The sequence below is a fragment of the Vombatus ursinus genome, unplaced genomic scaffold, assembly GCF_900497805.2.
Source record: "Vombatus ursinus unplaced genomic scaffold, bare-nosed wombat genome assembly UNPS02014973.1, whole genome shotgun sequence".
Taxonomy (NCBI): Eukaryota; Metazoa; Chordata; class Mammalia; order Diprotodontia; family Vombatidae; genus Vombatus; species Vombatus ursinus.
The window spans coordinates 541,614-560,652 of record NW_020954751.1 but is presented as its reverse complement, the minus strand read 5'-3'; the positions used below and the strand labels follow the sequence as shown (position 1 = coordinate 560,652).

Sequence of the window (19,039 nt, the reverse complement as noted above, 5' to 3'; positions counted from 1 at the left end):
CCTGTCTACCCTTCTCCCCTCTCCCAGAGAGACATCCTTTATACCAAAAAATATTTTCATTAAATGTTAAGATATGTATATGTAACTATTATAACTCTATCTTGGAGATTCAGATTAAAGCACAAATTATAAAATATCCTATGTAAAGCAGTTTCACCTATCCATAAATTTCATAGTTACCTCATGTGGGCCTCATCTCTCCATATAACGAGATCTTTTTCATGAAACGTTTGGGGATTTTAGTACTTGCTTTGGTACTGCTGATATAGTTAGTATAGTGTATTGGTGTTTAATTGTCAATAACTAAACTAATTTATTTTGTTCTTTTTATAAGAATTGTAGTTCTTATAAAGTTCTTAAGTTCATCTGTCAGTCTCTTTTTCTGTCCTCCTTTCCAAACCTGTCACTCATTTCTAGCCCGACTCTATACTTCTTCTCTGCTCCTCTCAACTCTTCCTCCTGTCTCCAAAAAGGTTCAGTTGAAGAAACTATAGAAATAGGAACAATGGGCTTAAGTTTCATAGTAACAAACTTAGATTTGAAATAAAGAAAAACTTCTAAGAATTAGAGTTGGCCTCAAAGTGGAATAGGCCGCCTTCTTAGGAAATGGCTTCCTTCTTGTTGGAGATTTCGGACAGAGGTCTCCTGACCACTTTTCTGATGTGTTGTAGGATGTCTTCTCTTTTTTTCGATAATAATTTGGACTAGATGGGCTCTGAGTTTTCTTCTAGCTTTGAATTCAGTGATTTTGAGTATTCCCATTTATAACATGGATTCCTTAAAATGTTAATACTGAAATATTGAGTCTAGTTAAGGAAGATGAATGATTAATGGATCAAAGCTGGGTTAATTTATAGTTCTGTAATTGAAAGAGTCTCTTCTACTGCTTTGAAGTTTGCTATGTTGTTTATTAAATTTTTATCATCTCTGTCAGCTTTTAGTATAACTAAACATACTGCTTAACTAAGGTATATTTTCCTGTCATTTCTACCATAAGCAGATCATGAGAAGTAGAACATGAAAAGAAATTATAGTTAGGTTATGATTCACTGTTTTTTTCCTCGTCCTTAAAATCCTTGGTAGTGGCCGTGAGTAAGAAGTTCTTTTTACCATTTGCGTTTAGCCAAAAAAGATTTTCTTTTTTTGCTACAAAGCTTACCACAGTGAGAGCTGACATATAGGATTCTGTTAAACTTGAGTTAACAGGAGTTAACAAGAGTCCTAAGAGCATTAAAACATACCACATAACTCCTTTGGCTATCTTTTGGCTTTGCTTTGTAAGGTAAGGGTTTTTACAGTAATTTTATGAAATGTCATTAGTTGAACCCATATACTAACTGCTCCTTGTCATATGCTATCATGTAAAATTTGTTTCAGTGGGGTACTGTTGACAGTTTTCCCTTGATGTTAATCTTTAGGAAAAACAACAAATTAAGACATTGTGAATTTAGAGGGGTTTTTTCCACTTTATTGATCAGAGAGCCCCAATATAACTGCTGTTATTATTTTTGTAAATTGAATAGTACAAACTTCTGTAGAATATTAGAAAGATAGGTATGGCACAGTAGACAAAGCACACTATCAGATATTTAAAATTCTATTCCTGACACTTATTAGCTATGTGATCTCAGACAAGTCACCTCATTTCCCTATACCTCAGTTTCCTCAATTGTAAAATGAAGGGATTTAGAATAGATAACTTCTGAGGCCACTTCTTGAGTGATTTTGTGATCAACCTCTATGTGGGTATTTGTTTACACTGGATAGGCCTCAAAACCAGCTTCAGATTAAGGTGACATCTGGATAGTTGCTACCTTTGGGTAGGGATCCTATTGCTTTCCCTTTAAATACAATAGTAGTTGCTATAGTTACATGAACTAAGTTTCTGGGTATTGATAATAAGTTGAGAGAAAAATTACATATTTGGAAGGTCAATGTTTATGACTTGTGTGAAGTTACCAGTTTCTCTTGATATTTTGAATACTGTCCTTTGTTTATCAGAATCATTTTACTTGGGTTTACTGATTTCGTGGGTTATCATTCATTACTAAAGCTTACATTTTTTTCCTAATTTTGAAATAAGTTTAATTATATCTTTATGTATGAGAGAAACAGGTTACTCCTAGTAGCATTGTGACCAGGTCAAACATGGAAAAGTTATTTATCTATTTGTTATTTTTATTTCTTCTATAAGTGTGTACCTGTTATGTTTCTATCAGTATAAAACACACAATCATAGTAAACAAATCTTTTTTACATATTATATATATACAATGTTTAGAAGAGTTTGGAGCTTTAGTATTGTTTGTGCCTGTTAGGCACCATGACTATAAATATTTATTAACTACTGTTTCATTCTGGAAATGACAGAAATATTGTATTAAACATAAACTCCATGAGTTTCAAAGACTTTTGGAAGACTTGACCATATGTTTTTCTTTTTTTTTTTTTTCCTTTTTTTGTGCTAAAGTTGTGGCAGCCTTAAACTATATAAGGTATTTATTGCTTTTCTGTTTTTTTGATGTTTTTCAGTATTCATCCACAATGCATTACCTTTCGTAGGGTTTGGCTTTTTGGATAATGCAATTATGATTGTTGCAGTAAGTTCCTTTTTTTCCCCCCCACTTCTTATTTAGTAAAGGAATTAATATGATCTTAAACATTTTCTTGTTCATTCATTTATGAAGTTTTAATTTATGTATTGAAAATATATTATTTTGCTTATTATATTTCTTAAAAACTGTTTACCTTAGTTAAATTTTAAGAAATGATTCAGAGGAAACATTTCACAATGTAATGTGCAGCATTGATTATATCATCAATTTGGATTGATTAGGTTTATATTTTCAATTGCTTCTTTTGTGATTCAAACTTATTTTGAATAGAAAAAACTACAAATGTGTATATGTATATACTGTGCACATATGTACATACATTTGCATATATATGCATAAATATACATATTTTCTGATGTTCTTTAGAGATATATACAGATAATTCTTAGTTTACAAAACAGGTTTGTATTTTAAAAATTTGTACATTTTCCCTTAAAGCATTTTACATGACCTTACTTGACCTCATTTGACTTTCGTAACAACTCTTGAGGTACTACAAATATTATCCCCATTTTACAGATGAGGAACTGGAGATTCAAGGAAATTAAGTGGCTTAACCCATAGTCATACAGCTAGTAAGTACCAGAGGTAGTATTTGAGCCCTGGTCTCTCCAGTGCTTCAGTTAGCATTCTTTCTACCATAAAAAACTATCTCTGAAAGTTAATAGGAGGAAGAAGTTGTAGTTTGGGGATTGATTAGCATTTGTTAAAAAAAAATGAACAGAAATGAACGTAGTAGTAGAGAATTAAAAGAAATTAAAGAAAATTAAAAAAAGAAAAGAAAATATCTTCTTTACTTTTGAGAGAGGAAGAAGGGAGTGAATTAAATCTTTCAGTTCCCTAAGGTATAATTAAACATATTAAATAGTATTGCTAGTATTAATACAGTTTAGCTGTAGTGTTTTGTACTTTCAATCCTCCTTATCTAAAGAGATTAATATGTTTCATAATTGTGACTTCTCATTGTTAATAGTAATCCAAGGAAGAAATTGAGAGTTTACCAGAAAAAAATCTAGACAAACTGGAGACCCTAGAAGATTGCAATAGGATACATGAGGTGTAGCAATGGATTTGATCCCTAAAACATAATTTTAAAAAGTCTAGTCATTTGAAAATAATGCCTATTTGATATTTAGCTGCTTACATTTATATATTAGAACAGAATTTACTATGTAGTGTTGATTGCTTTTATGTGTCTGAGTATAGCTTGTTATATTATGTAGTTAGTACACTATAATATTGAAATAGTTAATAGATCATATATAATTATAATAAATATATCCATGGTGAATAGTTGATTACAAAATTAACTTAATATGCACATATATATGGCAGATCATAAGGATTTATGCTTTTGTGGCAAATCACATTATGGCTTCATTATTTTATTTGAAGCACTTTCTTTTTATTTTTTTGGTGAGGCAGTCGAGATTAAGTGACTTGCTCAGGGTCGTACAGGTAGCGAGTATCATGTGTCTGAAGCCGGACTTGAACTCAGGTCCTCCTGCCTCCAGGGCCAGTGCTCTATCCACTATGCCACCTAGCTGCCCCCATTATTTTATTTTAAGTAAATTTCCTGATCATCTTATTTGTCAGCGTAAATGTTTATTAAAAAACATACTCTGAAGCCAAAGATAAATTTTTTGGGATTATTTAACATTTCAGATTATCTATTACATTGTTTCTATAAATATGAGAATTGACTGAATTTATAAGCCCCAGACAGATTCCCTATAGTAATAGTGCTTCATTGATTGAATTATGTTTACATATTTAATACTGTGATATTAGTCTCCAGTTTTTATTACATAATACCATAGTGAAAAAGTAAAGAAACACCTTATTATTTTGCATAGTACAAGGAGGACATTTAGAAAGTAACTAACTTGAAAGAAGATTCATCTCCTAAATAGTAACAGCTAAAACTAATACAGAACATCCTGCATAGTTTCTCCTCAGACCAAAAAAGAAAAGCCATTATTGGGGAATTCTTGCAGCAATAAACAAAAATGAGGTGGTCTTGTTTTATCTTACTGTTACCTTGTAGTGCTGCTGTGCATTGAATGTCAATTCCTTGGATTAAATGTGTTATAGAAATAAAAGAATTTACAGGATTCTTAATTTTCTCCTCCCCTGTTTCACTGGGCACTTGAGGTCCCTTAACTGCCTGGGTTAAATTCCTTACCATTTGCTTCCCCAGCAATGTTCATGGCAGAATTCCTAGTCAGAAGTCTGCAAATGTCACTGAACTAGGATCTGACCTGTATGGTGTAAAGCTTTGGCTCATACAGAGACAGTCTCTTTCTTACATCATTTTTATATATACTTAGTATTGCATCATATTTCATCCAATTTTGTTACAATGGATATTAGCAAAACTTTGAAATACTTGAATATAATTTAAGTTGGGTTTAAACAGTGATCTAGCAGCTATATTTAAATTGTCCCCAAAACTGTCTTTTGCTTTATCTGGGAATTTTCCACCTCTATTTTTTGCTATTTAGAAGACAAATAAGTCTCTTATGTGAAACTGAGTTAGCAGCTACTTGAAAAATAATTTTTATTTACATTTTCGCCTCCGACTTCACTGTTATACCTGCCCTTTCATTCCTCTCAAAAGAAGCAATAAATATTTTTTATATTGCTGAAGCTGCTAGTTATTTCGCTTTTATATTAGTACCCAAGTTACTTTTCATTTCTAGCAGATTAAAATACTTAGCATCATTCATTTTGTTTTGCTTGTATTTTCCTTTTTTCTTTTCTGAATTTATTTCTTTGAAAATTCACTTTGGTTACCACTTTGTAATTAAAAGTACCTGGTAGGCTTTTTACACATCAGCTTGTTTGGGGCACATATATAGCAAGTATTAGATATTATAGTGGTAAAACAAAGACGTCCCATAGGAAAAAATGAAACAAAACAAACTTTAAGATAATTTAAATCTTCATCTTTCAACTGTGTGAAAAATTCCTGACAGGTAACTCCATATTCCCTTATATCAAAGAGTGTAATATTTCTCAGAAACACGATTAGAGGTTTCCAAATCTTCTATACGTTCTCAGACAAGAGTGTAAAAGACTTGAGAGGTCAGTCATCTTGACTGAAGTGTAGCAGAGTGATTAGATTGGAAAATGAAAACCTGGGATTTACTTCCCAGTTCTACATAATCAATTCCAATTGAATAATTTAATATATTATTGCCCCAGTTCCCTCATCTCTAAAATGGAGGTAGTAATATCTAATTTCTTTCTCAGGGGAGTAATGAAAAGTCTATATAATACTTTTGAATTCCTTAGATTAAATGTGTTATAGAAATAAAAAGGGACTTTGTCTTATGCAATAGATTTATTGGCCCAAATACTGCTAATTCTCTTTGTAAATGAGTCATCTAAACTCAAATTGTATGAAGCTTTATAAATGAATTATTAAAAGTATTAATATTAAAGAATAATTTGGAGGGCCCTCTAATTCTAGGGGTCCCTAGGAAATGAATGTCTTCTTTTTTAGTCTTTTAGTAGAAAGTAAATTAATAAAAAGGTCACCATTCAGTATTAAAATTATATATGAGCAAGTATTCTCTTAGTTCAAGCATCTTCTAAAATGTCTTTCTCTGTAAAATATGCTTGATTTTGTTCAATATCTATAGTAATGTATATTCCTTTTTTCCCTCCACAAAAAACAAAACCTAACTTTAAAATATCTTCTAAGGTTACCTCTGCTATATACTTTATGTAATATGAAACTGTATGTTAGAAATCTCTGATATAAGAATTTTTTGATGTTATTATGGTATAATATGTAATACTGGAATAAGAAGATAATCAGTATATCTATTTCAGTATAAAGTTTTGTAGTTTTCTATGTTTTATTTTTAAACTTCATTTTAAAATATTAAAAATGTCTTTCCTATTTTTCATTTTTAGGGAACCCAAATAGAGTTGTCTATTGGAATTATTTTGGGGATTTCAACTATGGCAGGCAAGTAATATAAATAAAAGATCTTTCTATTACTGTTTATGCGCTAAAAGTTTTTTCCCCCAAAATTCTTATTGAGGAAGATAATTTGTTCTAATAGATTTTGCCTTTGAAGTGTCTTTTAAAATAGAAATTATTTATTGTCTCCCATTTTGTATTTATGTAGCACCTTTCTGAGGAGCTCAAAACATTTTGTTATATTTTGCTCCTGGGCAATATATTTACTCCCATTGAGCATTCCCTTTGACTTGCATAGATTGTACCGTCAATGGCTCTCTATTACTTACTGAATAAAAATATATAAGTGGTAGAACTATGATTTAAACTGAAGTCTTCTGACTACATGTCTATAGTCTTTCTGCTATATCACACTTAATTTGCAATTAGGTAGAAAATTAGAGAGGCAAAAGAGAAAAAGTACCGTAAGATATGATTTTCTTCCCTTAACACAACCTTTCCATTTTTGATGGTGAGATTTATGGTTGCTATGTTTTTTACATTGAAGGCAGATGATGAAAATTCAGTTCAACAAATTAAATTCAGTTCAACAAAATCAGTTTCTACTGTGCATGAAACCAGCCTTACAGTGTGGAAGAATGGGTTTAAATCTTGTCTCTGATACATACTGGCTGTGTAACCATGGGAAAGTCATTAAAATTTTCAGTGCCCTAGGAAAAAACTCTTGAAGAATATGTTATGACTAGGTTGCAAGTCTTCATTAGTGGAGTTTCTAGAACTTTTCTATACAAATCTGGACCTCGAAAAAAGTACAAGATACTCTGCTAGGTGATTGAGATACAAAAACAAATACAACACAGACACTATTCTTAAAGTCATTAAAATCCAATTTATGGAAAAAAACATACAAATTTTGATTTGAGAGAATATGATCAGGATAGAGAAGAGGTTCAGTGTATTATGAGAAGATTTTATTCAGTAAGTAATAGAGAGCCATTGAAGGTCTTTGATTAGAGGAATGACTGGAATGGTCCACTAAGAAGATTACTTTGAAAGTGGTATGAAGGAGTAAATTGGATAAAGGGTAGACTGGAACTAGAAAAATTATTTAATAGTCTACTGAGTAGGCAGTAAGGGATGAAGACTTGAATTAGGATGATTGCAGTGATGATGGAAAGAAAGGGATAGAGGAGGAAGATAATAAAAAGATTTGACAGGACATGACAATTGACTGGTTATATGGGGCGAAGGAGAAGGAAGAATTGGAAATGCCTGAGGTTTTGGTCTTGGATGATTGGAAGAGTAGTGATGTACATAGGATCATAGATGTGGAATGGGAAAGATCTGGATGATTGGAACAGTAGTGATATACATAGGATCATAGATCTGGAATGGGAAACAACCTCACAGGCCATTTAGTCCAATTTCCTCATTTACACATGAGGAAACTGAGTCGCAGGGAGGTTAAATGACTTTCGCAAAGTCAGACCGATAATAGTATGTCGGAGGCAAGATTTGAACCTGTATCCTCAGATTTCCGAGTTGGTCCCTTTCTCACTTTACTATGGTAATATTGACTGGAATTGAAAAGTTGAGTAGGGAGAAGAATTTGGGGAGAGATGGAGTTCAGTTTTGAACATTATGGACTTGCCATGTTATAGCATATCTAGAAGACAATTAGAAGTATAGCACCGGAACTCTAGACAGAGATTGAAGGTAAAAGAATTTAAATTTGAGAGTCGTTTCCATAGAGGTAATATGTTGAAGCCATGGGAGTAAATGAGGTCACCAAATGAGAGAGAAGTGAGAGGGAAGAAGGGCCAAGGACAAAGCTGTACAATTTCAGATATGGAAGGCATCTACCTCAGAGGCAGTCTAGACATGTGCTTCTCTAAGAATGCTCTCTAACATAGCTGGCATGGAGCTCTCCAGCCTCTCAAAGACTTAGGTCTGGGATACAAATAGAAATATGTACACTTTTCTTGAGTTACTTAAAATCTAACTGAGGAAGAAACACATATATAAATAATTTTGACGTGGGGGAGAATGTGATTGGTATAGTGGAGGGGTTCATACCGTGTACTATGAGATGCATCTATTAAGTTATTAATAGGGAATCACTGGAGATTTAAATTTTGCACTATAGTACAATAAAAGAAGCTTTGCCTCTGGAGTCAGAAGATCTGGGTTCAAATCCTCCCTCTGATGTTTGCTTTTTGGTGACATTGGTTGAGTAGTAACCTTCCTTGGGCCTCAGTTTGCTTACCTGTATAATGAGGAGGTTGCACTAGATGGTTTCTGAGATCCCTTCCCGTTCTACAATTAGGATCCTTTGTATACCACCACCACCCTTCCAGTAATTTAGGGTCAAAACCTGAGTCATTTTCAACTCTCTCTGTTCCTTCACCTTGCATAAGCAGAAATACAATACGGGGAAAGAGAAACCTCTTGAGCTTATCCTTCCCACTTTTGTATGGCTGTGCCTAGGAAGTTGTTTTTTTTGTTTTTTTTTTTGTTTTTTTTTAACCAACAGCAAAGCTCAACCTGCTTTTCTGTTACTTCTATCCATTGCTCCTACTTTTACCTTCTGGGGCCAGGCAAAACAAGTCTAATCTCTTTTACATGTAACTGGTCTTATACTTAAAGACAGCTATCATGGTGTATACAATTTTTCTCTTCTTCAGGCTCAATGTCCCTAGTTTCTTCAGCTGACACTTGCATGACATGATCTCCAGTTCTTGTTCCACCTTACAGTATCCTTCCTAAAATATGGCACCCAGAAATAAACAATACTGCACAAATGGACTGACCAGTGGAGAGTGGGACAGAACTGCCAACTCCCTCATTCTGGGATCATAGGATTATAGATTTCGAATTTGAAGGGACTTTAGGGTCATCTAGTTCAACTTCTTACTTAACAGATGAGAAACTGAGGGAGTCTGAGTAACATGCCCAGGGCCATATAAACTAGTAAGTGGGTCACGGGAGATTTGAACTTAGATCTTACTGACTCCAAGTCCAGCCCTCAATTCACTGCATCATGTTGCCTCTGTGTAGTGATTTAAGGTTTGCAAAGTGCTTTACATGTGATGATCAAACGCGATGGTATAATATACTTATTAGGTAAATACTGCAATTATCATTATCCTTTTTTTTTCAGATGAGATTGACACTCAGATGTTAAGTGATTTAAACAAATATACTATGCCTCTGAAGGCACATTTGCATGGTATTCAAAAAGCTGATTGATGCTTTTTGGCTGCCTTGTCACGCACTGTTGACTCCTTGAACTTGTGCTCTGGTACCATCCCTGTATCCCCTATCTTTTTTAGACCAACAGCTGCCTATCTCTCCCTCCTAAATCCTTTAAGTTTTATTTTTTTTAACCCAAGTATAGAATTTCGTATTTATCCCTATTCCATTTCTTCTTAGTTAGTTTTGCCCAATCATTCTAGCCTATAATATTTTTGGATCCTGTTAGTTCTGCCTCCCAGCTTCTTGTCATCTGCAGATTTGACAAGTATATCTTCTTTGTCTTTATTGGAGTTTTAGACACATGTTATATAGCACATGATCAAGGAAATTTTCCCTAGGATGTCCACTGGCACCTCCCTACGAGTTGACATCAGTTGCTAGAATTAAAAAAAAAATGCTAATTGTTGGAGGTAGAACAATATGTCCTCTGTGAAATTGTTTTTGCTTTTTAATTTGGGGGTGCTATTTCTATCTTGGTCAGTTATTCTGTGGTCATAAGTTCACATAGTTTGGGAAATATGTTAATGTTAGAGTCTCTGAATTATGATTTTTTGGTAAGCATTTTTCTAATTTTACTTTTCAAATAATTTTTTCTAATCCTTTAGCTGCTGCTTTGGGAAATCTTGTTTCAGATTTAGCTGGACTTGGGTAAGTTTTGTGTTTTTAAAACTTGAAACATTTGCAAGAATGTACATTTTATTTTTAACTGAGATTTTCAGAACTAAGGCTTTATGATGATCAGAAAACTTTATAACATAACATAATAATGTAGCTGTCATTCACTTAATACTTTAAGGTTTGCAAGGCACTTTATTTACATTCTCCTCACAGCCTCCATGTGAGGTGCAGGCATGGTAGATGAGGCCATTGAGGTTTTAGGGGGTTAAGAGACTTGCCTATAGTTGTATAGCTAATAAATGTCAGGGCAAAATTAGAAAAGTCATTTTGTCATTCCCTGTAAATCTTAGATGAGCTGCTGGCAAAGAGGCATTTGCAGACTAGCTCTTCAAGGAGTAAAAACTAGATGAGACCTTAGAGGCCATCGCCCATCATAAGTGACTTGTACAAGGTCTTACAGGTGATAAATAAGCCCAGTCCCTCTTGCTCTGCACTCTGCTAGGTTGGACTGAGGGTCATCTAAGTTGTCACATTCTGTAATGATATGGTAGGTGATTCTGACTTACTCTGTCCCCACTGTTGATGCTTTTGGATGTGTTGAGTAAAGTCAGCCAAACCAAGAGAGAATTTTTTGAAATAATTCAAATCACTCATCTTTTATTAAATGCCATTATGTGCCGACCACTGCATTTAGGTGCTGGAGGAGAAACAAAGCTTACGTAAGAAGTGATCTCTCCCTGCATGGATCTTATAATCTAGTAGTATTTAATTCTCTTTTACATTTATAAAATCATCTCTGAATTAGAATGCAGCATGGCATGGATTTGATATCTTTTACATTTCAGAATCTTTGGTTTTCTTTTCTGATTCTGTTAGGCATTCTCAAATCATGAGGGCTTCAGTTTTCTTTGAATGTTCTTTTATGTATTCTTAATGCCTTCCATATGCCAAGTGGTGAAGGCTTTATATCATTAATTGTCATATATTTTAAACATAAAACACTGCAAAACCTGTTTAAAATATTTTTGGAATTAATGAAATTTTGCTAAGGTAGTAGAGAGTTGCTCATATAAATTAATTCTGTTGTTTTTGCAAGATTAAAAAAATTTACAAGGTATAATTTCAAAGTTGTAGCCAGTACTTCAAGGCCATTTAAAAAAAGTGTGCCTTAAAATTGTAAAATTACTTTCATCTCATCTCCTTCTATTTTCTTGGGGAACTTGCACCTTTCATAACCCTCTCTCTTCCTAGTCGGCTGACTACTCAAATGTTTAAAAATGTGCCTGGATCTCCTGAATCCCTAAAAAACCTTTAATTGACCCTACCTTCCCCTAACTACCATCCTTTCTCTTTTCTTTCACAGCCAAACTCTTAAAAAAACTGTTTGTGCTCATTTTAAAATGACGTTTAAATAGTTTTAAAACATTTTAAAATCAATTCTTGGTTCCTTGCAGTTTTTTTGGCCTTATTGCTCAATTAGTTATCAAACCAGGAAATAGACATCTTTCATCTACTTGATCTTTCCTTGTGGATGGTCAGACTCACCACTTTTGAATGCTGACAAGACTTTTCCAAGAGATTGTCAACACTTTGGTGTTTGCCATGAAAAGTACAATGCCATCCATAAACATCCTGACCTCTCCACTCGGTACTTTTTCTTCACTCTATACTTTGCACTAGATCTTGTCTGTCACAATGTCAGACACCTTTGGCAAGGATGCATCTCTGTTCATATGTCTTACCTGATCAATGAATTAAGCAACAATCATTTATCAAGCACCTACTGTGTGTCAGACACAAGATATGAAACAATACCTACTTGAAAGGAGCTTACACTCTAAGGGTGGTTGATCAGGATTATCTCTTTTAAGGGTTCTTGAACAATTTTGATGTGTGGATGGGAGAAACCTTGTAAGACAGTATATACTGTAGTGTTTTGTTCTACCTAACCCTATGCTTTTTCATAATCAATAAACAAGACTTTTGTGAAATTGCAAAGATCTTTTAATGACTTCAAGCTTCTCATGAAGATAAGGGCCTGTCTTTTCAATGTCAATCTTCTGTAGACATTGCTCTAAGGCAGCAAAACAAAGAATCAACCAACAAATATTTATTAAGCATCTATTATGAACTAAGGCACTGTGCTAAGTGCTGAGGATACAATGACCAAAGTGAACCATGCAGTCCTTGTCCTCAAGGAGTTTATGTTCTAATGGAATACAACAGTCTCCAAAAATATATTGCAAAGAGGGCAATAGAGGATAATGTGGTGGAGATGATTAGGCTACAACACGTAATCAATGAGGAATGTTGATGAACATCATTAAAAAATGTTGCAAGAATGTGGATTAGTTATGTGATGAAATCAAGCGATTATAGATGGACATCCAGAATACTCAAACTCTACTGTATTTAGCTTGTTTGTACATAGTTATTTGCATGTTGTCTCCCCCATTAGATTGTGAGCTCCCTGAAGGCAGGGACTTTAATAAATGTTTATTGAGGCACTAACCCTACTATCAAAATGTCAAGAGAAAGTGAGGAAAATTGCCAGCTTATGTGATTGACTCCCTTTGGCAAACTTATGGAAGAATGTGGGCAGAAGTAACACAGGATGGGCAGGAATGGATAGGTTTTGCTCTGTATGGTTGGAGGCAATGTCTAAATTTATGACATCATAAATGTGTCAGCTAGACATTAGGGATACAAAGAGAGAAATTACATTCCCTGCGCCCAAGGCACTTGTATTCTGTCTGTAAAGAGAAAACTTAAATGAAACTGTTCTTTCCACATTTACCAGTGATGTATTAATTGTTTGAAGTGATGATCCTTTTTAGTTCTCATTTATCCTCCACCTCTCTGCAGGATTTGGCTTTCTTGACTGTCTCCTTCCAGACACTCTTTCCTCCCGGGATTTCCTTGACACTGCTCTCCTCTGGATCTGTTCCCACCTGTCTTGTTATTTTTTCTCAATGTTCTTTGTTAGGACCATCATTGTCTCATTCCCTGTACGTAGGTGTGCCTCAGGACTCTATCCTGGGTCTTCTCTTCTTTCTCCATACTTCTCTTTTGGGGGTTTCATCAGCTCCTATGGGTTTAGTTGTCAACTCTTTCCAGACTTTGCAGATCCACATGTCCACTCTCAGTCCTTCCTGAATCATCAGCCCTTTACTTCTACCTGTCTATTAGATATTTCCAACTAATGAAACATGTTGAAAACAGAACTTAGACTCTTCCTTCACTCACACCACCAACGTTCCCAATTTTTTCTCACTTGCCTAGGTCTGTTGAGTGTACCACCTTCCTTTTAATTGTTCAGGCTCACAGTAGTGGAGTCATCGTGGAGTCTGTCTTACCACATGTTTCCTTCTCCCTCATTCAGGCCCTCATCATCTCTTTCCTCTCCTAGTACGATGACCCACCTAATTGGTCTCCCTCTCTTCAGCCTTTCCCTTCTTCCATCTATCCTTCACACAGCTGCAAAAGGATGTTTGGATATTTCTAAAGCGCAAGCCTGACCAGATGTGTCCTCTGTGCAGGAACCTCCAGGGGCACCCTCTTACCTCGAGATAACCCTTTACAGTGTGGCTGTAAACTTTTTTTCAAGGCTTTTGGATATTACTTTCCTTCATGTACTTTGTATTACAACTAAACTGGCCTCTTTGCTGTTCTTTGTATCCACATTTTGTCTATCATCTGCCTGCTTTTGCTTAGGCCACCTAATTCTGATATACACTCTCTTCTCACCTCTACCTCATAGAATCGATATTTCTTTAAAGCTCAGCTAAAGTGCTGATAACCTAAATTCCTTTCGCTTATAGTATTCTTCCTCCCCCTCCCTAATTCCTTTGTAAATATTTTGTATTTTTTTCAGTGTATAGTAAGTGCTGTTTCCTTCCAATAGACTATAATAAGCTCCTTGAAAGAAGGGATTGGTATATAGCAGGTGCTGAATAAATGCTTGTTCAGTTTTATTATTTTTGATTGGAAGAAAGATTGAAGGGTTTTATGCCTCAGAAAATTAATCATTGTATCAAAAAAAGTTACATTATATACATTATATAAAAATACATTATAGCCACTTAACTTATTTGTTTGTTTTTAAGTCTTGCAGGCTATGTTGAAGCTTTAGCTTCCAGGTTAGGCCTGTCAATTCCTGATCTCACACCCAAGCAAGTTGATATGTGGCAAACACGCCTTAGTGCGCACTTGGTAAGCATTTTTGTAAGCACTTGGTAAGATTGTAATAACATTGTAATTTGTAATGTGATTGAATCCTGTGAGCAATTCCAGAAGACAGATTTGATTTTTAGCAGTATTTAAACCTTTTTTTGGGGAAAACTCACTAATTGACTCAACTAATAAGAAAATTAATGATTTTATGTTCTTAATTTCTTTCATCTTTGAGATTTTCCTCAAAGAATAGTAAATATTGATTTTTAAATCATTTTTAGTTTTTGTTGGTATCTTTTGTTTTTATATTACTTTCATTCCTAAATATATTTCTCCCTATCCCTTACCCAGCAAAATATTCCTTATAACAAAGAGTAGAGGAGGAGAAAAGATATGTCAGCAAAGTGCATTATATATGTATGTGTGTATAACCAAGTCTGATAATATATGCAGTGTTCAACACTCATATTCCCCCTTGTCTGTGAAGAAGGAAGGGAAGTACATTTTCTCTTTCTTGTTCTGGACCAACCTTGGTTATCCTAACTATTCATTGTTTAATTTTATTTTTATTTTCTTTCCATTTGTATTGTTGTAGTCATTGTAATATACTAACTTTAAAAAATTACAGATTTTAATGGAATTCAGTGAATAAAGTAATAAGCTTAATTCAATAATATGTTGATAGGAAATGAACCAAATGTGAAAATAAGAAAAATCTTATCCAGTATGCATTGATGTTTACATTTAGGGATAAACTCAGCAGTTTGTTAGAGTTTTGTCACCGAAATTAAATACCATGTTTACTTGATCAGGATTTCTGAGCACAGTATTTTGTGGGGCAGAGGAGGGGCATCACCTCCCTTAAGCTGAAATAGTGCTTTTGGCTCCCGACAGCATCTCTGAGGACTTAGGGAGAAATGAGACTGTCAGAAGAGAGAATGTGGCTTCTATCAGAAGAAATACTAAGCCTGAATTTATAATATATTTCAATTACTTTTCTAATTACATAGATAGTGAAGTAAGCAAATCTCTTTCAGGAATAAAGTAACTTTTAAAAAAGTGATACTAAATATTTTATTTTTTGTTCTTCTTTGTTTCCTTAGGGCAAAGCTGTTGGAGTGACTATTGGTTGCATTTTAGGAATGTTTCCTTTGTTGTTCTTTAGAGGAGAAGAAGAAGAAAAAAAACTGGAAGAAAAAAATTAACTGTTTTAGAATCTCTTTAGAAAGATGTAAAATAATGTACCTCACTTATTAAGTATGCTGTCACAATATTTAGGAATTAAGACAGTAACTATGTATAGATATGGGAACAAGCAATTAAGCATGTTTTATTAAAACACTAACTTATTGTGACTTGGTGTTCTTAGCACATCTTTTTATAAAAAATGGCTTCTTAATTTCATATAAATTATTGAAATGCCTTTTCAGTAGTGGCAATCAACATTTTTATTTTCCACTTTTATTTTTCATATGTTATATATAGCAAGGCTATTATGTTATTCCAAGTCTTTGATGTACTGTATAGAATTGGATTTGCTTTTGTTATTAACTACATATACTTGCATGAAAACATCCTCTTATTCATGGCTGTTTCAAATCAGCTTTGAATTTTTCCCATATACAAAAACTATTGGTCATTTTGCTAAAGGTTTTTAATTCCATCATTGTTCTTGTCCCTAGTATCAGTTTGGGCCTGATTTGAGATAATGAATTTCCATTCGTGCACAGTACTTCTCTTTCCTTGTTGACTCATTCAGTCATTGTGGAATTGAGCTGTTTGTTTTAAGTGTTACTGGATATTTTTTTTTTCATTTTCTTTGATCTTTTTGAGTCTTAAGAGCCAGAAGTTAATGAGCATATCTTCCCACTTACAGAAAATACCCCACATTATAAAATGTACTTTCTACTTCATTTTTTTTTGCTTTTTTTTTACCTTAAAACTCCCAATTTTGAGTAATTGTGTTCTGTTTTGAGTTCATAGAAAAGAAAAACTAATAATTTTTGGTATGTTTTATGGGGGAAATTATCACAAAATTAAGCATGGTGTTCTGTTTTTATAGTTAAGAGAACAGAGGGAGAGAAAAATGGAAATTGTATGTGAGAGTTGAAAATTAAGGATACGTGAATTCTATAGACAAGAAAAAATTAAGAGAAGAAATTGGAACCTAAGAAGGCTTGTGGTACAAATAGTGAAGTTGAACAGAACTGGAAAGGTTCTCGTGCTCTGCTGAGGAAGAGGGTTTTTCAAAAATTTCATCTTTATCCATAAGATTTCCATTGCTGAAATATCTAAATTATGCTAATACTTGAGATGTCAACATGTGTGTCTTTTTTATCGATGAACTTGCTTTCTGGAAAAAAAAATATTTTGTGGGCAAAACTAGCCTTTGTGGGTTTTTTTTTTTTTTTTTTTTTTTACTGTATAGTCAAAATTGATGAGGAACCTTTTTTTTTTGCCTTGTTTTTCTGTTTTTTTTTGTTTTTTTTTGTTTTTTTGGTGAGGCAATTGGGGTTAAGTGGCTTATGTCTGAGGTCGTGTTTTTCTGTTGTTCTGAATAGAAGTTGCTCATTTCTGTTCTTTTATATCTCATTGAAATTTAATTGTGAATGAGATTTAATTTTCTCAATCTTTATAGCTTTTCAGAATAGGTACTATTAATTACATAATTATAAATGGGTATTAGTTAAGCCAATTTCCTACCTTGTATGGTGTTTTAAAAATGTTATGGGGAGAATTGTCAGGTAGGAATTTTATTTTGGCTATTCAAGGTTGTTACGCTGCTGCTTTGGCTTTTAAAACTTGTAGAATGACTGTAATATTTACAGCCATAATATGTTAAAGCTATTTTTGCAGTTGGCATTTGTTTACTTATAACAGCCCATTTTAAAAATGAAGAGCTAAACTGTCACATAAAAGAATTAGTTATAAATTCTCTCAACCACTTTCACATGTTCAGTGCCATTCTTTAATTACAGGTGAAGAGAGGAAAAGAAGCAGAAACAGTAACCTAAAAAAGTTACAGGATGCAAAAATAGGGAAATATAGAGAAAGTGTAATTTTTATGATGCAGAAGTAATTTGACACTGTCATTTACCTTGTACAGAATTATAGGACTTGAGGCCTTTCCAAAAATTGTGGTTTATATTGTTTGCCCATTCAGGAATTACCAGGCCAATGCCAAATTATGTTGGACTGTTTGATATATGAGTACTGTGGTGTGTTATTTTAAATGAAGACTTATTTAAATAAATGTTTTAAATACTTTAGACGCTGTTGTGTATAACCAGTCCCACCTATTTTCATACAAATATTTCAGTGTGGTGCTTGCATTTTATTTTTTAAACTTATTATCTCAAAATGCCTACTGTTGTCCAGAAAAGGCTTTGTGGTATTTTTTTCCCTTCTCAAATTAATGCAGTCTTAACAAAATCTGATCTTGACATCAATTTTTTTTCCTGTAAGAGCTTGAATGCAACATTCTTGACATAATTTATCATTTCAGAATGTGAAGTAAATAAATTCCTAATTTGAGACTAAATTGGATAATTCAAATAATGAACTATTGTTAAAGTAAATGAAATGCCTGTACCCTTACCAAAGGTTTTTGTCACTCACAATCATAATTCTAAGTATGGTGCTTTGTACAAAGTAGTTTCTCAGTTTGGCTTCCCAAGATCATGTCTTCATATGAGCTTTTTTAATTCTTGGAGTCTGTCATGGTATTTTCTTACCATTAAAAATGGAGCCTTCATTTCTCATGTTAATTATTTATTAATGTTTGAACACTGAAACAATAATGGAGCCAAGAATAGTATTAACTGCCATAACAGTATTCATTTAAGTCATAACATGTCCATGTATTAGTTTTTGTTTAACTTGTGGATGCATGTAAATTGAGTGTATTTTGTTGTTACTGTATGCTTAACTACAACTGTTTTTTTTTAACTGAGATAAATTGAACTAAACATATTTTAAGAATTTGAAAATGTAGTTTTGATTTTGAAATTTTAAATGGACACAGTTATCTCCAGGTAGTGAAAATCTTTAGACTTATAGGAAATTTAAGGTAATACATGCTTATTGCAGAAAGTTACGTAACCATCTCTGTGGAATCTGTGTTTTTTGTTACGGCATAGGTAAGGGAGAAATAATCCTACTCTGATGATCTTGGTCTTTATTAGAAAAAAAATGAAGGATTCAAAGGTACTTGAAAATTATTAGAATCCCAACTGATTTTTAAAAATTTGCTTAAATAAAGTACACTCTCCCACTAACTATTTTTGCTGCAAATCTCTCTCAGATGAACTGTTTCCCTTCCTAAGAGTATAATGAACAGAATTTGACTTTTTTTTAAATAATGCTTCAGATTTTCCTTTCAGAACACTCATCACCAATATATTGTGTTATAGGAAGTGATGCTCTTAAGGTTTATTGAGATTTG

General features: G+C 33.4%; 1 protein-coding gene across 3 annotated transcripts in view; it reads left to right on the top strand.

Annotated features, from left to right (window-relative positions):
* Positions 1-16,996, top strand: part of LOC114030626 (transmembrane protein 65-like) — a 49,094-nt gene extending 32,098 nt beyond the window's left edge. For all 3 annotated transcript variants that reach the window (XM_027845481.1, XM_027845483.1, XM_027845482.1), the window contains 5 exons: positions 2,533-2,600; positions 6,540-6,594; positions 10,410-10,452; positions 14,529-14,634; positions 15,699-16,996. In XM_027845481.1, coding sequence (XP_027701282.1) covers positions 2,533-2,600; positions 6,540-6,594; positions 10,410-10,452; positions 14,529-14,634; positions 15,699-15,800 — 374 coding nt within the window. In that variant the 3' untranslated portion in view covers positions 15,801-16,996. The remainder of the gene's footprint in view (positions 1-2,532; positions 2,601-6,539; positions 6,595-10,409; positions 10,453-14,528; positions 14,635-15,698) is intronic.
* The last annotated feature ends 2,043 nt before the right edge of the window (positions 16,997-19,039 follow it).